This window comes from Glarea lozoyensis (assembly GCF_000409485.1).
Source record: "Glarea lozoyensis ATCC 20868 chromosome Unknown GLAREA6, whole genome shotgun sequence".
Taxonomy (NCBI): domain Eukaryota; kingdom Fungi; phylum Ascomycota; class Leotiomycetes; order Helotiales; family Helotiaceae; genus Glarea; species Glarea lozoyensis.
Window position 1 is genome coordinate 2542348 of NW_007361001.1, and position 17992 is coordinate 2560339.

The 17992-nt window shown below is 46.5% G+C and overlaps 5 protein-coding genes across 5 annotated transcripts; 1 reads left to right on the forward strand and 4 right to left on the reverse strand.

The window, feature by feature from the left end:
- Nucleotides 1-2057: 2057 nt before the first annotated feature.
- Nucleotides 2058-5584, reverse strand: GLAREA_03155 (C2 (Calcium/lipid-binding, CaLB); the record flags this gene model as incomplete). Its single annotated transcript, XM_008088239.1, has 5 exons — nt 2058-2231; nt 2282-3033; nt 3103-5254; nt 5313-5357; nt 5414-5584. 5 exons carry the CDS (start codon nt 5582-5584, stop codon nt 2058-2060), a joined length of 3294 nt encoding a protein of 1097 aa, XP_008086430.1.
- A 1751-nt stretch (nt 5585-7335) lies between these two features.
- GLAREA_03156 (HAD-like protein) lies at nt 7336-8541 on the reverse strand (the record flags this gene model as incomplete). The annotated part of the gene is made up of 3 exons (XM_008088240.1): nt 7336-7601; nt 7655-8260; nt 8430-8541. 3 exons carry the CDS (start codon nt 8539-8541, stop codon nt 7336-7338), a joined length of 984 nt encoding a protein of 327 aa, XP_008086431.1.
- A 319-nt stretch (nt 8542-8860) lies between these two features.
- Nucleotides 8861-9085, reverse strand: GLAREA_03157 (uncharacterized protein; the record flags this gene model as incomplete). Its single annotated transcript, XM_008088241.1, has 1 exon — nt 8861-9085. One exon carries the CDS (start codon nt 9083-9085, stop codon nt 8861-8863), a length of 225 nt encoding a protein of 74 aa, XP_008086432.1.
- Nucleotides 9086-10847: 1762 nt separating this feature from the next.
- On the reverse strand, nt 10848-11471 carry GLAREA_03158 (uncharacterized protein; the record flags this gene model as incomplete). Its single annotated transcript, XM_008088242.1, has 1 exon — nt 10848-11471. The coding sequence occupies one exon, from the start codon at nt 11469-11471 to the stop codon at nt 10848-10850; it is 624 nt and encodes a 207-aa protein (XP_008086433.1).
- An 880-nt stretch (nt 11472-12351) lies between these two features.
- GLAREA_03159 (Protein kinase-like (PK-like)) lies at nt 12352-13987 on the forward strand (the record flags this gene model as incomplete). The annotated part of the gene is made up of 2 exons (XM_008088243.1): nt 12352-13137; nt 13265-13987. 2 exons carry the CDS (start codon nt 12352-12354, stop codon nt 13985-13987), a joined length of 1509 nt encoding a protein of 502 aa, XP_008086434.1.
- Nucleotides 13988-17992: the final 4005 nt, after the last annotated feature.

The window sequence follows — 17992 nt, forward strand, 5'->3', positions numbered from 1 at the left end:
GACAAACACATACCCATTCTGATAGGCCGATTCCATGAAACCTCCAAAATGAACCCAACAAACCCATCTGAAGAAACTGCCTTGGACGTAGACTTGGGACGAAAAGTCCTAGGGCTAGATCCTCCATCGTCCCGAACCGGAACATTGAAACATCTGCGTTTGTTAGTTCATTCATGCGAAGTCGTCGTGAAGACAGCTTATTCGCGAACGTGCCAGTCTCAAGTTCGTTAATCGTGTAGGTGTTGCGTAGTTGTGAGTGGCTGATCGCTTAGGTCAGGGGCTGCGGGAGGCGAATGAAGGTTGCTCCCCTTGCGGAGAATTTCTTATGGTGGGATGAAATAGTGGTGCCAACCGATCGGTTAGAACTCAGTTGGCGCCGTGGAAATTTGTTGTCGAAGTTTATGCTCGGATCGTGCCGAGATCAGTCTTCATGAGGCGTCTTACTCTGTAAAGGTGTGGGAGATGTGCCGAAGAAACTCTGAGCTGGCTTCTGCGTTGGTCTGTTTGTCAAGCTTGTTTGCCACATTTTGGGAGCTGCCAGCGAGCTGCACTAGAAAGATAAAATGAAAAGTGCATGATGTTGTCCGCAGGCTGACCACGTAAGGCGCGGACGAGTTGAGGGTTGGTTGAGTGTTTCCTTGAGCATGAATCAAGAGCGCAAGTCGTGTTTCATGTTTTGGAGAACAGAAGGCTCGATTAAGCGAGCGGGTCAAGTCATGTGACTGCCCCCCTTTCTACCAATCCATATTTAGATCGTCAAAAACTTTCCCATTACATTCTATGATATATCGAGAGTAGCTGATCTTTAGAAATCTGTAAGACGCTATATAATATTGATTTTTTGCCTCCCTCTGTAGCACAAACCTCACTTCGTGCATCTCGCCAAATTAACCAATTTTGATCCTCGAGTCTGCCTCTCCAATCGCCTGCCAATAATGCCAACTGCATCATCACGCGTAGTAATCTATCACCTACCCCGTGCCGCTCGCAACGCCTATCCTTCTGAAAGCCATATCAACTATAAATCCTACCTGTTCGGGTCAATGTCTTTTGCCACTGACCAATTGTTCCAGACTTCCTTAATGCCGAGTTTTCGAAGGAGATTATATTGGTTGTCCAAAGTGTATATAACACGATTTGTCAATTGAGTACATGTTGCTCGAATTCAACTCAAGGTGAGTGAGCGAGGAGTCTACCAACAAAGTCGAACAATGAACCCGAGAGACATTCACCAACAATATTCATCTCTGGCTTGTCTGTAGAGACTTTCAAGTTTTATACAATGCTCACTACCAGTCATCCCCGTATCAAATCCCCATCGCCATCGCCATGTCAAATGGCAATTAAGGCAAGTAGCATACCTACTTTATTCCCATCGCCACAACAACTCAACCCCACCATCTCCTCCTCACCCAAGTTCAACTCATTAAAGTCCTTGCTCTCTGTGACCTTCGTTTGATTCAACCGTACATGAGTATATCCCTGAAAATCCGGACACCGAACAAAATCGCTCGTTACACAAACAGTTCTCTCGGACACCGAACACAACCCCCCCAACCCTTCGGTCCCCGAACGTCAAAAATCGCGATATGCAACAAAAGAGATTACTTGCCTGATTCATCCAGTCACGAGCATAGGCAGGTAGTAGAAAGACACTCGTGCCTTCCTGCACTCGCGTCCACCAAACATCTCATCTCACATCACCACCTAATTCACAAAACCCCTTTTGAATTTCTCAATTTCCTCATCTCCTACTAAAATCCCGATCTTTCCACTCAATAAAAACAATATTCTCTATATTTTTCTCCTCTACCCCGACCCATCCCGGTTCTGTGTATTCATCCCACGCATCCCACTTGCCCCACAAACAAGAAATGGCACATGCAAACATCCGCTCACGTTTTCACAATCCAACACATTCATCTCCTTTCAATTCGCGAAATCTCAAAAAAGACAATCATAGTCGTAATCCCAGCTATCCATCCAACCCGAGCACTTCATGTTGAACGTCCTAGCCTCTCCTCGATCTCTCCACTCCTCCACGAGATACTACGCATCTATCCAGCCATACTAGCCGTCGGCGCACTAACCGGCGGACCCGAAATACTGCCCTCAATCCTCCTTTTCGCTTCAGCCCTTTCACTCTCCGAAATATCCGCATCATTCTTGCGCATATCAGGCGTATGTTGTTCCTGCGAAGGAGAATGTCCAATCGACATACCGACACGAATCTACATGTGTTAGCCGCCATGTAAAGGTCACAGGTGCATGCTCCACTTACCAAAGTCTCCAGCGCGGTAATAGAGTTGTCAGCAAGATCGTCATCGAACTTCATGACCCCCTCTTCGAAGAGACACAGGATGGTACTACCGCCGAACTTAAAGTATCCGAGTTCCTCAGCTCTCTTGACGTGTTCGCCAGCCTTTCGAGTGATGACTGTACTTCCGACCATCATAGCACCAACACAGATGACCATGACTCGACCGTGAGCGACGGAGTCAATTGGAACGACGACTCTGATATTCTCACCATAAACATCCAGTGCCGATCGAATAGCCATCGGGTTCACAGTGTAATATTCGCCATCGATTGGTTTTGGTTCTCCCATCACACCGTCCACTGGGATATGGAAGCGATGGTAATCTTGAGGTGCGAGACGGAAGATACCCAGAGCACCGTTCTTGTATCGCTTCGCATCTTCCGGGTAAGCATTTCCAAGCAGTCTTTCGATGGAGAATTCTCTACCCTTGACCCAAATCTTGGTTGCTTCGTCCATTCTGTTGAAAACAACTGACCGGCAGTCCGCTGGCGAGACAATGATTCGTGGATTATCAGGTGCTGAACAGGGTCTAGCTCCTGGCTTCAAAGCTCTGTAAAAGAACTCATTGAAACTCTTAAACTGGTTCAACGGCAACAGAACCTCACTCATATCAAGTTGATGAAATGCGATAAACTTCTCAATCTCATCCTTAGAAGCAGGATCGTCATATTTAACACCCTGCTTGAAACTCAACCCCCTCAAGAGTTTTCGAACTGCACGACGGTTAGTAATCTTTCTTCTGGGTTTTACACAAATTCTGGATAAATGATAAGCAAACCTACTTCTCTTCTTCTCCATATCTCTAGATTTTAGTCCTTTATATAGCAATCGAATACCCAATCTCACGTAAACACTCATACGCTCTTCATTGATTTGACCAGTGATTCGATCTTGAACAAGAATGTTTGCAGAATTGGCACCAAGCTTGTAGCCACCATACGAGATTTTGGTAATGACTTTTGAGTACCATTTTCGCTGTGCTTGACTCGAAGTGACAAATCCAGCCATAACAATAGTATTGACCTGCCGCCAATCCTGACTTGCGCATGTGGCGATATGGGTGATGATGTCGGTATCAGATCTCTTATTGAGTCTAGGTTGATGGCAAATTGGACATTCTCTGATTTCAACGACATGCTCTTCACCTTTGTCATTCAGGTCATTAACTTCCAAGAATTCACCTTCTTCGCCAGGGGTGTTAAGGTCGTCAACAGTCTGCGCCTCAGTGGGTAGCGGCTGATCAATCAATGTTGGAGTTTGACTTGTTGAGCCTGAGCTAGTTGCTGTACCCGTCGAAGGCTGTAAGGAGCTTGAAGTCCCTCCGAGTTGTTGTGGGATATGACTCTTTATTTTGTCACCCATTGATTGAGGTTTCGACTTTTGCATGAGTTGATCTTCTAAGCATATGACTGCCTGATCAAAGGTCAATTCACTATTGGCATCATCACCATTGTCGGCATTCTTTCCGAAGCGCTTGAAGAATCCATTGATTGTAGATTCCTTGAGAGTAGATCCCAAGGTATCCAGCATAGTCGTCAATTCAACCTTGCTGATACGGCCGCTTTCATCAGTATCGTACTGCTTAAGCATCGACCTCCAGAATTGTTGACGAAGTGCTGGGTATGGTACGTATTTAGCTTTGATTTCCATCACTGGATTGTGCTTAGCTTCCCACTTCTCGCCGTTCTTGAGTTTCAGCGGGATGGTAAACGAATGTAAGTCGGGGTCTCCATTCGAATTGAACCCTTCCTCATCATCTACTGCATTCGGAGGTGGAAGGACATCACCGGCCTGAAGTCCACCAGGGTTTGATGTTGGACCTGGGGCCAAGGTAGGTGTACTGGTCCCTGAGCCGCTTGGGCTGTGTGCATTGCTACTCGATCTGTGGGTGACCAAGGCAGGGCGACTTTGCTTGTGCAAACTCTGTGACGAGGCCGATCGCGACATTGGTAGCTTAAACCTCGACCTATTCTTTTGAGGCATTTCTCCCAATTCTGCCGGCTCTTTTAGTGAATAGAGACCCGTTTCGGAGTTTGCACTTGGAGCCGTCTCAGTGATATCTGTCAACGGGATCACGGTCGAGGCCACGAAATCATTTCCTGAAAGCTTGTCGCGATCAATAACGGTAAAGGACATGGAGTATTGTTGCTCGTGCTTGAGAACCTGGAATATCATCTTCTCGTTGAAGACTGGATTGAGATTATGCCGGATAACTCGGGTTCGATAGGTCTTCTTTCCAAGAGAGGCAACAACAAACGGATCCATATCAAAGGAGGTTCGGGTCATGTTTCGTTCTGGTGGAAGGTCTGTAATTTTTCCAATCTCGAGGAACACAATTCCCACAACTTCACTCTCGCTGTTGAACTCGTATGCCGTGGCTTGCTTCTTTTTTCGTAGACCCTTCAATCTCAATTTTCGTCGTCTCTTTTCAATATTCTCTGGCTTTGATGGATCATCCGTTTCATCGCTTGGCTCTTCATCCTCGTCGAAATATTCGTCGCCGTCCTCTTCTCCATTACTTGGCTGTCTTGTCGGTGTATTGGTCTCTGGAATGTCGGCTCCAGTCAATGATCGGAATTTCTCCATTACCTGAGCGGGCGAGGCAGCCAACTCTAGGGGATCGAAAAGTGAGAATTGTAATTGGATATCCCCGGTAACATTGCTATCCTTCTTTCCACCAGGTCGTTTGCTCTTCAGCGGGTACCATTTTGGCTCTACTTCAGTGTGTCCGTTGCAGAAGATATCCTCAAGTGACAGGTCGAATTCGCCCAAATAGTCCTTTCCAAAACGATCCTTATCCCAGGCAACGCAATCGAGTAGGAGACTGTTGACACCGGTGACTGGGAACTGGAGTGAGGTCTGCCATTCCGGGTTCAGCGTCTTGAGGACTGGTTGCGTAGCGTTTTTGGCATCGCCAAGGGTGACGACCAAGTACTAGACATTGCACATCAGCTTCCGTCTTTGTATCGATTCTACAGATTTCTAAACTCACTGGGTCAGAGGTACCACTTTTGTCCTTTGCAGCCAGATTTCTACCCTGTATCCCATAGCTATCAGTAAAGGTGCCGCTGCTCCGGTGTCGTCATAACATACCCTGATTGCCACGACCTTCAAACACAAACCATTGACCTTTGAGGCTTCCGCATTCAACTCGTTGGTGTTTGCTCTCTTCATGCTGGGATTCGGACTCGTGCTTCGACTGTTGCTGTTGCTGCTGCTCTGGGTGAAAGACTTTAGTCGGTTGGGAAGAATGTTGCGAACCATCGTGACGGCAACGCTAGGTTAGAATCGGAAACCAAGCGTGAATCTTGGTTGTTGCCGAAAAGGTTATAATTGTTGGTTGCGATTGCGTAGCCAAGTTCGAGCAAGTAGTCTCGAATACCTGTCAAAGTGAATACGGCGGCTGCTAGTTTGGAGGTAGAAAGCTGAATGGGAAAGGGACGTCGATCTTGGCAGGGCCGCCGGCGAACGAGCGTCTGGACGAGATTGTTTTGGCAGGTCGGTGGGCCTGCGCGCGGGTTGGTTGGTGTGGTTGGTGGCTAATTTTGCTTTTCTGGCGGGAGCCCAGGTGTGTGTGTGCTGCTGGAGGGGTCGTGTTGCGGTGCGTTTGTTTGAGGCTGGAGCTGGAGCTGGAACCGGATTGAGGGATGGAATGGGAATTGTCTCCGCCGGAAGAGTAGGATGAATGCAACACCACAACTCCCACCGCAATGGATGATGGTAGTATTGAATGTCCGAGATTAGATTGCCCACTGCAGAGGGGGATGTACTGGTCCTGTTGTACCCGTACACTTGTAAAGTTGTAATATAGTGCGGGGTTACCGCTTACAGGGCTGGACTAACGTATCACCATCCATGAAGATCGTTCGTATATCCAATGAATCAGCTACCAGAAGTGCTGGATTGAGGAATGATGTGCGATGCGGCGGTTTTGTATCAACTGCGCCTCGAAGATAATATATTGTCTTTAAGATAGATAAGGACTCTTTTGATTGTAGTGATCGAATGCATTTACATTCCAGCCACGACACCATATCAATTTCTCAGTCTCCAGACCATCAAAACTCCAACCCTCAAAACCCATAACCACAATAATTATACCACCAACTACATAAATCCTCCACCTTACAAAGTCCAACCTTCCAAGTTTCAGCCACAAAAACCAACACCATCCTCCCATTCAACAACCCTCCCTTTGGAAGACACATCTCCTCCCCCCAGCGGCCATTCTCCCTCACAGTAACTTACCCCATCCATCCTCCTGCATAACCCACTACATAGGTTTTCCCGCCGCAGGAGCCTCAAAGCTTCATCCCACCTTATACAGCCCATGCTTTAAGGATCCTCTGATCTTACGCTTCGATGTCTATAGTATTTATACATCACCATCTCAAAGAAGAACTCTTTCGATTAATCAATATCGACATTAATTCTAGACTTGAGAAGCCTACCCCACAAGTTGCTGTTCCCAAGTACGAGATATGAGAAAAGCCACACACGTGAACCCTCATCCGCATGGTAACACAAAATCCCTATTTATACTTCTATAGGATCAAAAGCTAGAAGGTTCCTAAAACACGCCGCACCCGCACCCGCAACTCGTAATCAAACTACGAAGTAAGAAAGGCGAAACGGTCAGTCAGATATCTTAAATCCGACAAGATACATCCATCCACACAGCTATTCAATACCCGAGACCTCACATCTCTACCACTTGTCGACGTATCCATACACTGCTCGTATACACAGTTCACCAATCACCGTCCAGATGTCTCACGATAATGAAGAAAGTTGTAGTGAAGCATACCCGATTATTCCATTCAACAATCTATGTCTAGAACACTCTAGTCTCATCTCGCTCAAGACGCAAAGGCAATAGCACAAACGCCCATTTTCCCACCCAGAGAAAGTACGTGCAACCACAAGAAAACGCCACTAATGCCCAATGCGCCTCCCATAAGACAAGAAAAAGACTCAACCCTCACCAAATACCAGTACCATAACTTTGGCAGTATCTACGCAGAAACCTCAATACCCTCCGCGATAGTAGGAGACTTGAGCTCCGAGAAGGCATTTGGCCAGAGGAACATCTTCTCTTCCTTGGTAGGTGTAGCGGCGACGAGTTGGGGAACGCTCTTCTTGCTGCTGACTCTTCTCCACATGTTGGCTCTTGGGTTGAAACGGACTGGTTTGCCTTGTCCCTTGGTTCGCTTTTCGTCTTCGACCATGATGTTTCGGACTTCCTTTTCGATGTCGGCAAAGGTGTCAAAGGCGATGTAAGCTGTGATAAATTAGTACACGTGGTCGGCAAGTCTGATGTGATATGGAACTTACGAATCTTGTGCTCGACGCAATACTCCTCCAATCGTAGTCCTCTTCGCGCAAACAAGACATCTGCTTCTCTGGCCGCGGGGAGATCAGAAACTCCGTCACCGATGAATACAATAAGAGGAATGGTTCCGTCTTCTGACTCGAGCTTCGCGGTATCACGGTACTCGGTAATACTTAAAGCCTTGTCGTGGCCAAGCTCAGTGTCGTGTCTCCAGATAGGTTCCCAAGTCTTTCCGTCCTCGGTAATGTTCGCGTCGTTGGCCACAATCTCAATATGAGCAGACTCCTCCTCGCCCAAGAATGTATCCAACACCTTTCTTAAGATAGGCTTGAGACCGGCAGAGATAACGTTGAAAGGAATGCTGTTCTTGATGCAGAATTTGTGGAAGGCCTGGAAGTCTGGGTCGATCTCGAGGGTCTTTTCCATCACTTCGAAGCCATCTTCGAAAGGAACGTTGAGAGAACCCCACATCTCTTCTGAAACCTCACGAAAAGATCGCTCGCCAGTCTTGATCTGCTCATCGAGGACTTCTCGGCGGGTTGGTCCACAGCCGTGGTTGTCGAACAGGATGTGGCCAGTATCTTGCATGAAAATTGTTCCGTCGAAATCTGCACATATTCTGTTAGCGGTCTGAAATATTGCTTATGCCTCTATTTTAGCTGGTCGATCACACCAAGCTCATCCCAATGTATTGGTTTGAGTTTGACCGGCAAACGGGTCGACCCGCACCGATTCAACTGATTTCGGAAACGATCAACAGGAGATCAACACACATACCCGAGAAGCAGATAATCTTTCTTGTCGTCTTCATCATCTCAGGGTTCTGTGTTGGCTCATAGCTGGTGAAAGGGACATTGAGGTCCTTGATCGCTGGAACGGCGGTAGGCATGATGAAGATGTGACTGGTGAAAGTCGATATTAGGTATGAGAAGAGAAGAAGAGGTGTTCTAGATCTAGGTGATTGAGGATAGAATAGTTGATGATGGTGGGATTTGGAGAATATTGATCAAATAAGTGAAAAGATGAAAAGGAAGGGGCGTCCGAGGATTTTATTCATCCCGTAGCCTTGACACAAAACTGATGGCACTAAGAACCTTAGCCACTTGTTTCCTGTATTGATGCCACAGTCAACACTTGACCGACCTTACCACAGCCACATCCTAAACACGATATCCCCCACCAAAAAACTCTAAACCTTTATCGGCTGGTTAGATCCCTTCGGAGTCTCTTGTCAAACCAGCCAGTTGGATTTGAAGATTTCTCAAGCGGGGCGGTTCGCCTTGAGGGCCAGCTCTTCTGGACCGTCTCTCATCGAGGAGATTTTCCGCATCGAATTTCACGATCGCGATCTTTGGCCAGAGAATGAAGATGAGTGGCTCAAGGCCAGGTACGAGCGCGAATAAGCCATGACGATCCTCTCCATATCCAGACATTTTTCTGCTAGAAGGGTGCACTAGCACCGCATTGTGCTTAGAGTCAGGACCGTCCAGACGTGAGCCATTTGAATTTGCCCATCGCTTATGGTGGGGCAAGCGTGGTGTGGAGGGGCAATCTGTGATAACAGATTTCATGTGAGAAAGCCGAAAAGACTGATCTGGAAGTCGGATTTGCGAATAGGACTTCGGAAAAATATCACGTTTCTGTTGCACTTGTTGTAGGACACTTATCTCTCAGCGACAATATTGCCGTTGATGGAGAGTCAGGCGGCTGGGTGTTGGGAAGAACCACGTCCCTTACGTGATGTCATCCTGCGTCCCGCCGGATCCCTTACATGTGCAGAATTGCAACTTGCAACCCATGAACCGCCGGTAGCTTGACGTGAAGCTCACGATGTTCCCAGTGTCCACTCCTCGACGTGATTCCACCCCCAGACGGCTGGCAGACGGAGTACCCCACGGTTCAAAATGAAGCGCGTCAGTATATCGGTGAGCCGCTCGGCCAATCATGGACAGTATCTCTGCGCGTAAGCTGCATCACGATCGTCACCATGCAGACTTTTTGTTATCTCAAGAGGCTGTCGCCGTACAAACACCGTGCCTCGAGTTATCATCTGGAAAGTTGTCGTACCCTTTGTGCATATCTGTTGCATTCGTTGCTCGGCAGTGATGTCAAGATGCATCGCAAAGCCGTCGAGGCGCGAAGCAGTGGAATCGGGTTGAAAATCCGTAGGATTGTTGACTGTACGGCAACATTGCAAGCATAACCAATATTCTATGTCCATTTTCAAACGATATCGTGAGAATCCTAGCACCTAATTCGAACGATTCTATGGTGGTTCTTCGCCGCAGTCCAAAATTGACAAGTGGTTGTTCGCAGATTCGTCGAATACTGGCTCTTTTCTTCAAGTCTTGGATGCTTTGATAGCTGGTCTGGTCTAATGTTTCCCGAGCTAATGTTATTGAAATGATTAGCAAAAGTACCGGTAGTGCAATTGATGGACTAACCGGCCTGTACGAACCGCATTTCGTTCCCGTACAGTCGCAATTAGGATAACACTACTATGTTAGCCTCAAGATCCGTCTACTACCGTAGGCCACTATGGCTACTACAGTATATTCCGCTATCGCTTTTCAACTCTTTCAAGTGAAGTCGGCTCTTGTGCAACCATGTCTCGGCCCACGAGCGCAATAGCCCAAGGTCCTCCAAGAGGACGGCTGCTGAAATTTCCTCGGGTTGCCAGGCAATAGGTCTAGTTCAACCTATTCATTCAGCTGATCAAGTTTTCATCCGCTGGGGACGCTGCAAAGTCGGGCAGCGGGACTATCCTGGAGTTGTTCCTCTGTTTGTCGCGCGCCGTGGGGTTGCTGGAAGTTACATTTTGGCTGTGATATCTCTTCCTCTTCCAACGGAGTGTCTGTAATGACAGAATCGACGACTTTTTGCATAATCTCTGCTAGCAGCTATCCTCGAACTAAGATACCTGCTGTGGGCAGATGAGGTTGAAAAAGTTGACCTGTCTGTGTCCTTGAATATCTACAAACCGTGGATGGATTCGAGGGTCCAACGGTGGTCCGAGCGCCTAATTCTTCCTCTCTCTCCCGTAGCACGGTTTCTTCACGTTCGACTTTTTATCTAGCAAAAATCAAGATTTCGCAAATACGATCGTGTTGTTATATTGTCATTATTCTATCGAGATAGCCTTACTGTGCGTCCACACGGTTTTACACGAGAAGATACAGGACCAGTCCATCAACTTCACCACGTCTTCGACAAAGCATTTGTCCATTGAATCTCCTCAACCTCGACCGGTTTCATCCATCGAGTAAACCGCTTGTTGCCATGACGGAATCGTTGCGGTGCCTCGTCATCTCCAACGAAATTCTTGTCATGAAAGTTGTCCCCGAATTCGCCATTCCAACCAGGATATCCAATCTCCTCGTCCTCGATATGGAGCTCCTTTCTTATCCTTCCCCACCACGCTCTTACACGCAGCTCACTCTGGGGTCTCGCGCTCGAGATATCGATAGGGTCTGACGAGGTAGTGGCGAGTAGCTTGTTGAAAATCTTATCGGAAAGACGTTCTTCTTTTTCGTCGTTGACCAAGCGCCATTTATATCTGTCATATTCATCCGCTGCATAAAACGCTTTCCATCGCGCTAGTCTTTCCGCTTTGCTTTCTTGCAGCTCAGATTCCAAGAAGTAGAGATTGTCAAAGTCGATCTCGTCTTCGTCTTCGTCTCCGCTGCTAGAATCCATTACTGGTGGATTGCGGCTTGTGCTCCGAGTATGCGCGCACTTCTTATCTTGAGCCTCCGCCTGGAAGGAAGTTTTAATTCTAGCCGGTGGTGCTATTCCTCTGCGTTTCAAGACTTCATTCATTTTAAGTTTTATGTTTGTTCTTCCTAGCTGGGCATATTATTGTGTTTACGGCTTTTATTATTTCCCTTTGGAATAACAGTCAACTCGACATCAAGTTGATTCCTCTTGCGTGGCATATTCACATTTGATATTTGGTTACTTGTCATTTGACGGTTCAATGGAAGACAGATTTTCTGGGTATAATATTCATACTTGTTTGGACGGGAATACCACAACCAAATTCGATGTTTTCTGCAAGTCATAAAACTTTGATGAATCACATCATGCCAAGTTCGATTCCTGGGACACTGTGTGTCTAGAGTCAACTTCCTTTACTGTTCGCTACAGCCACGGTCATGAACTTCGCGCCAGTCTTTTTTGGTCTAGAGAAATGAGCAAGCAATATTGTGTTGCGACATAGGTACGTACCTAGGTTTTGACGTCCCACCATGCCACAACGAGGTGTCTTATTTTCTGAAGACATGACTGTCTTATTCAAAGTCCTTTGGACCACAGTAATAATTTGCAGTCCATTGGATAATCTTGTCAAAAATTGTAAATTAGCAACTGCCCTGCCGGTCTGCTGATTAATCAACGAAGCTCATGAAGATATTGCGAATGCTCTTGAGGATCTACATTATATAGAAGTTACCCTATACACTTTTTCTCAGCTCCCGAAATCTGTTATTCTAGCTTGTCTAACTTGCTCATTCATGCACGCTTCGTCTCCGCAGGGATTGTACCTGATTTGCGATCTTCACATCATTCACTGTTGTGAATTAGGATCTCAACATGCCGGTGCTTAAAACCCTCTTCTCATTTGTCTTCTAGCGTCACGACAACCTTCACTGGCGAGCTCTCAGCTAGAGCATCCACCACGAGCTACTGCTCGCTCGCAACAATGGCAAGTTATGAAGAGATGATACAAGCGGCTAAGAACTCCTGCCCTGAACTCGGCGAGCTTCCTCCGGGTTGGAGTTTTGACTTTGCGACTAAAGAGGACAATCGCATCTTCTTCATCAGGGATGGAAAAAAAGACGCCAACACCTTTAATCATCCATCCAGAGGACCACTGCCGAAGAACTGGGTCCTAAAATTGGTGAAATTCGATGACGGTATCTGGAAAACAATATATTACAATAGAGAGACACGCGAAAAGAGCCGACAAGACATTCGCAACAGAGAAACGCCTAAAGCCGACAAAAGCAAGGATCTTTGGGGGGCGTCCAGTTCGGTCGTGGTCAAAAGTCAGGCTGATTTCGAAAACTTCCAACGTGAGCCGGTACTCACTTACGACGTTGAAAATAGATTCAAACTGGTTCATGCTATCGATGCGGGAGACGGAACCCTTGGTCAGTTCAATGGCGGCGTGTTTGTAGTGAAACTTGCTGAAGTACCGGGTAAGCTATTCATTCAGAAGAAGTTCAAAGCAGATAAATCGAGTATAGATATGGCCAAAACCGAAATCAAATTGTTACGCAAGTGCATGCACTATTCCCTAACCAGCTACCATGCCGCCTTCATTGACGAGAAGAGCCTTCGCCCAAGCGCATCTCTTTATATCGAATTCTGCGACCGAGGATCCCTACGAGATTTACTAGAACAGTATTCTAAACGGAGAAATGATCGGGAACCTCCTACTATACCGGAAGCATTCATCTGGCATGTCTTCATTGGACTGATGGATGTATGCGACTTTTTCCTTCGTTCTCCCTTCTAAACACCTACTCTAATTGGCTGCGAAAGAATTTCATCCTCAGACACTCCTCTTTTCTCTTGAAACATACAAATATTCATATGCTAACTTCTTGGAGGGTCTTGCATACCTACAAACAGGTCGCTACTGCTTAAGTGACCCGCAGACAACTGTCAAATCTGGATGGACACCAGTTTTACATCGCGACATCAAGCCAGACAACGTCTTGCTTCGCTCTCGCTCCACTCCTGGTTCGAAAAAATACTTCTACTGCATCATCAGCGATTTTGGCCTTGCATGCGAGAATCCAAAAGTATACACAGGTTACCAACATCCCGACAGCCAACAACGCCATGGTACCATCTGCGGCACACCTGTCTACCTAGCCCCCGAACTAAACCATTACCCATACGCCAAAAACTCACACCAACAAAGCTACTTCCCAAAAGGCCAATTCCACACCAGTAAATCCGACGCCTGGGCCGTAGGAGCCTGCGTCTACTCCCTCGCCCAAGCCCCGAACGCCAACGTCGACCTCTGCCACATCGACATGAAAGCTCCGCCTAACGTCGACCCAGGCATTTGGATGGCAGGCCTCGCAGCGAAACATAAAGTCGGAGAGCTCAAACCGCCACCGAGATACACGGAACATCTTAAAAACGCGCTATTATATGTCACGCGCGAGAACCCGATACAGAGACCGGAGCCCGCGGTTGCGATTAAGGAGCTTCAGAGGCTTAATAAGTTGTCTGGCTGGACGCATTATGAGAGTTCGCCGCCGTTGCCGGAGTGGGCTACGAGGACTCATGAGTATTTTTCTATGGCGGAGAGGATGAGGTAGATATTTAGGGGAAGGGGAGGCGGATGGTGGGAAACGGGTGGGCATGTGGTGAGATATTTATTTGGATTTGGAGGAGATTGGACGGGAGGGTATAAGAGTTGTGATAGGTGGAGATCGAGATGGTATTTAGCGAGAAGATATTGACATATTATCATATCCTCTGCGTCGCATCTTGAGGAATATCTCTTTGTGAATCAATATCAACCGTGCGAAATCAGAAAATGCACCACCTTGCTTATGAGATCCAGCCATGTTATTTGGAAGACAACTGCCAGTCATTCCGCTTGATCAACAATAGGAGAAATCTCCACTGTGCCATAAAATTCTTAGATCTTTCTTTTTCAAGCAGGTGATACTTCTAATGCCCCTGTCCGTTCATAACTCTCCCCCCCCTCGACGGCCTTTACCCCTGAGCTTCGTAGAATAGTCTAGAAAGAACTTGACATGTCTAAAAGCGTGTATGACAAGCTGTTTGAAATTATTCGAGTCAAATGATCTTCTTCAGACCTGGCTTGCAGATCTCCATCCTTGATGAATCGAAACAGCTATCGATGGGACGGGTATACCGAGGTCCCCGCACCTACCCCCTCGTGTATCTTCACCAACCACGAACCTTGAGAAATGTTTGTCGAAACATCTACGCCTCTTTAAGTAGAATCATGCCGGATATTTTTGATCATGGGAATTACTTGTCTGTTGTTATCACTTGGGTTGTTCATTTGCTATCAGGCGTTGTGATTTGGATGGTGGACTCCTTCTGTTTCGATATAATCTTACAAGATTTCTGAAAGTCATGATGAACGTCAAGCGTCGATAAACTTGGAAACGTCATATTTAGTTTCATGGAGATCGGTCCGTACGTCCACTTGATTGTAATCGGAAGGGTGGATAGCAGGAAAGGAGCTCTTGTGAGTTTGCAAGGGGATGGTTCGTGCGGGCGAATTGGAATTGGAACTGAGACGAGGAATCATTTGTTCGAATGGATTAAAATGGGCTCATTAGGACATATTGAAATGAAGGAGGGTATTTCCATAAACGTTGTCAGAACAAGGCACTTTAGTGATTCAGATGTTTGGTGGCTAAGTAACTTTGGTATCGTCGTGATTCCTTCAAGATTTGAAACACTTTGGATTCGATGAAAAGACAAGGTGCTGAAAAGCTTGTCTACTACCCAAATCATGTTAAGATATGTCAAGAGTCGACAGCCGGAATGATACACCTTTACTGGAGATTTCCGAGAGTATGAACCATAGCTTCCTACAAATTATCTTTTTAGAAGATCAAACTTGGATCTCTGTCACATAGCATCAGTATCTAACAAAACACTGACCAGTGAAATAAGGGAACTCTTGATTACAGCTGTGACTCGACGGAGATAAGAAATTTCTTGATAAATATCATTATTAGTTATGTCGGGCGTAGTCCCCAGATTGGATGCATCTCGGTTTGTTCGCCGCGAGTTATGAGAGGAACTCAAGCTGTGCAAGGTATTTGTACAAGCAAATATACGTGAGATTCTTTCATCAACTCCAAAGGAGAAAAGATGAGAAAAAGAGCGACATCGGGACAGAATTGCGGCAGACGAAAAGAATGTGTTGGAAAATGTGAGCAGTATAAAAAGGGGAAAATTCACGCAACACAAGGTCCAGGAGACTTGAGTGACAGACGTGCTGCTTGCAATATGCGACAAGCAGCTTTATACGGTGATCTCTGTTGCTGCGAATATTCCGGATTAACACATGTCTTTTATGAGATAATCACTACACACTTCGAAAGGCATCGTTCAAACCTCGAACCCCAACTCCCGAGAGCTTAAAGCGAATCCGACAACTTACCATGGCATAGATTGTCTGATGGCTTTCAGAAGTAAGCCCGCAAGTACTGCGTTGTGACGGGGGTAAAGTTATCTAATATTGACAGGATCAGTCTGCTGTAAACTTCTACACGGTGAGCTAATATCAGAACACTGACCGGTCGTGCTTTCCTTAGAGAACCAAAGAGTTGGTTATCAGTATTCGAAGTTCGCGCCAAGCCTCTCCATTAGAGACGTCGCTTTACGAGTACCCAGAAAACTGTGATGAGTGATATGGGGTATCAATGGTCTGGCATGGGGGCCGGACCAATTTCAAAATCTCCCTCCCCGCACCTTATTCAAGTTATAGCACTTGGATCCAAGACGATTCGTATACGAGACGACAAGTGCCGGCGACTGAAGTTCAGTATTACCTTCTATACAACCTCCTGTTCCCAACTTGGCAATTTCCGTTACGGTGCGAGGGGATATGCTTTAGCAAGAGCACAAACCATGTGGTCAAGCGACTGCCGCAATCCGCGAATGCCCTCATAATTTTCCGGTGACCTAGTCCTTACAATTTAAAGAACCCAGAGATTGTTTGGTGGTTGTCCAAGCTTGCAGGTGTGATACGAGTACAGGAGCTCCATTGGTGATCACTTCTTGGTGGAGGATTGATGAGGTTCATTTATCGTCTGTGTGTTCTTGATATGGATTATTGGGGGACTCCTACACATCTTTCCAGATCTCTAAACTCCTACGTAGAAGTGTTCCTTCTCTACATGAGTGAGCGACATCAAATGTCGGCATCTGTCACATAGCTATCTCGTGCACGAATTCTCTCCATATTATGCCAGTTCAAGCCAGTTCAACACAGTTTGATAAATGAGCATCACTCCAGGCACTTGGCAACGTACGCGTCATGGGCCACATTGGCCACGACGGTTTTCGTAGAGGCTTGTCAACTTTGAGTTACGAGCATTCCCTACATTATTGCGGTTTAGATTAGATCCTAGTCCCGGTAACAACGGCCAACTAAATTCCCACTCTTGAGTGCTGGCACTGCTGGGCCTTATAATGTGGAGCTCCCGTGCCTCCCTAGGAAGACGATATAAGAAACAATAAGCGAAGCATTCTATTCGATCCATGTCAATTGGATCGTGGCATTGATCATTTTGTACCCATAGCTTCTTGGAGTTTTGCCCAGAAGGACCACCAAAAGATTATTGCCGAATTGGGCGATTAAGCGAGTAATAGGGGTCTCCACATGGGTCTGGAACATGATTTGACATACTGACTTCTCGATTCCGTGATCAATGGAGCGCACTGCTCCCGAAATCGTGTCCCCTAGGACAAATCAGTACTCGAGGATACTTAAATTGGTGACATTGAGTACGCTTTCAATTCATATAACATGTTATCATGATGGGAAACTGTACTGGCTTGCCCCTGAAAAATAAGCGAGAAGCAACAGACAAAACGAGGAAATCGGAGTTAAAAATTGAACTGTTCGTATTTCGTATCAGTACAATGGTCGGCGTTAAGAAACTTGAGAGGAGCGCCTTACCAACGCCGACGATTAATTAAGGTAGACGCCTACTAGGCTGGCCAGAGTTACCGGCATCGGCACGTAAGATTCTTGAAAATATATTCCACACCCGGGAGCATGGGTCGAGTTTACTGTACCCCCTAGCAACGCGGAGGATAGATGTCTCTTTAAAGTTTACGAGGTACAAGTGCTGGGTAAAGGTTCAATTGGTGGCAGTACGATCCCAAGGCCTGCCCGTGCTTTTCTATGGATGTACCCCATAGAGTAATTTGTGATACTGACCATGCTAATGGGGCGTATGGCACGTAAAGGTTTGATGCGGCGCCAGGGGAATCGGACTTTCGGGCTCTCGAGATTCTGCGCCCTTTACTCCGCGCGCGAAACACGATCCACTACTTCTTTCTTCATGGCTTCGACCGCACGGAGAAACTGTGATTTTGCTTCCACCAGACAGCCCATAGACAGTAAGCTAGATAATATCAGAATAGACTTCAAGTTCCTGAGTGAATGAAGACAAGATTCTTTAATAACGTGGGTAGTAGTATTAATTCAACCATAAAGACCAATTCCGACGCCACATCGCAAACCATGCCCATACATGCTAAGCCCCGAAGCATGCAATAATTTTACAACCATAAACCTGCAAGATCACTGTTTAATATCA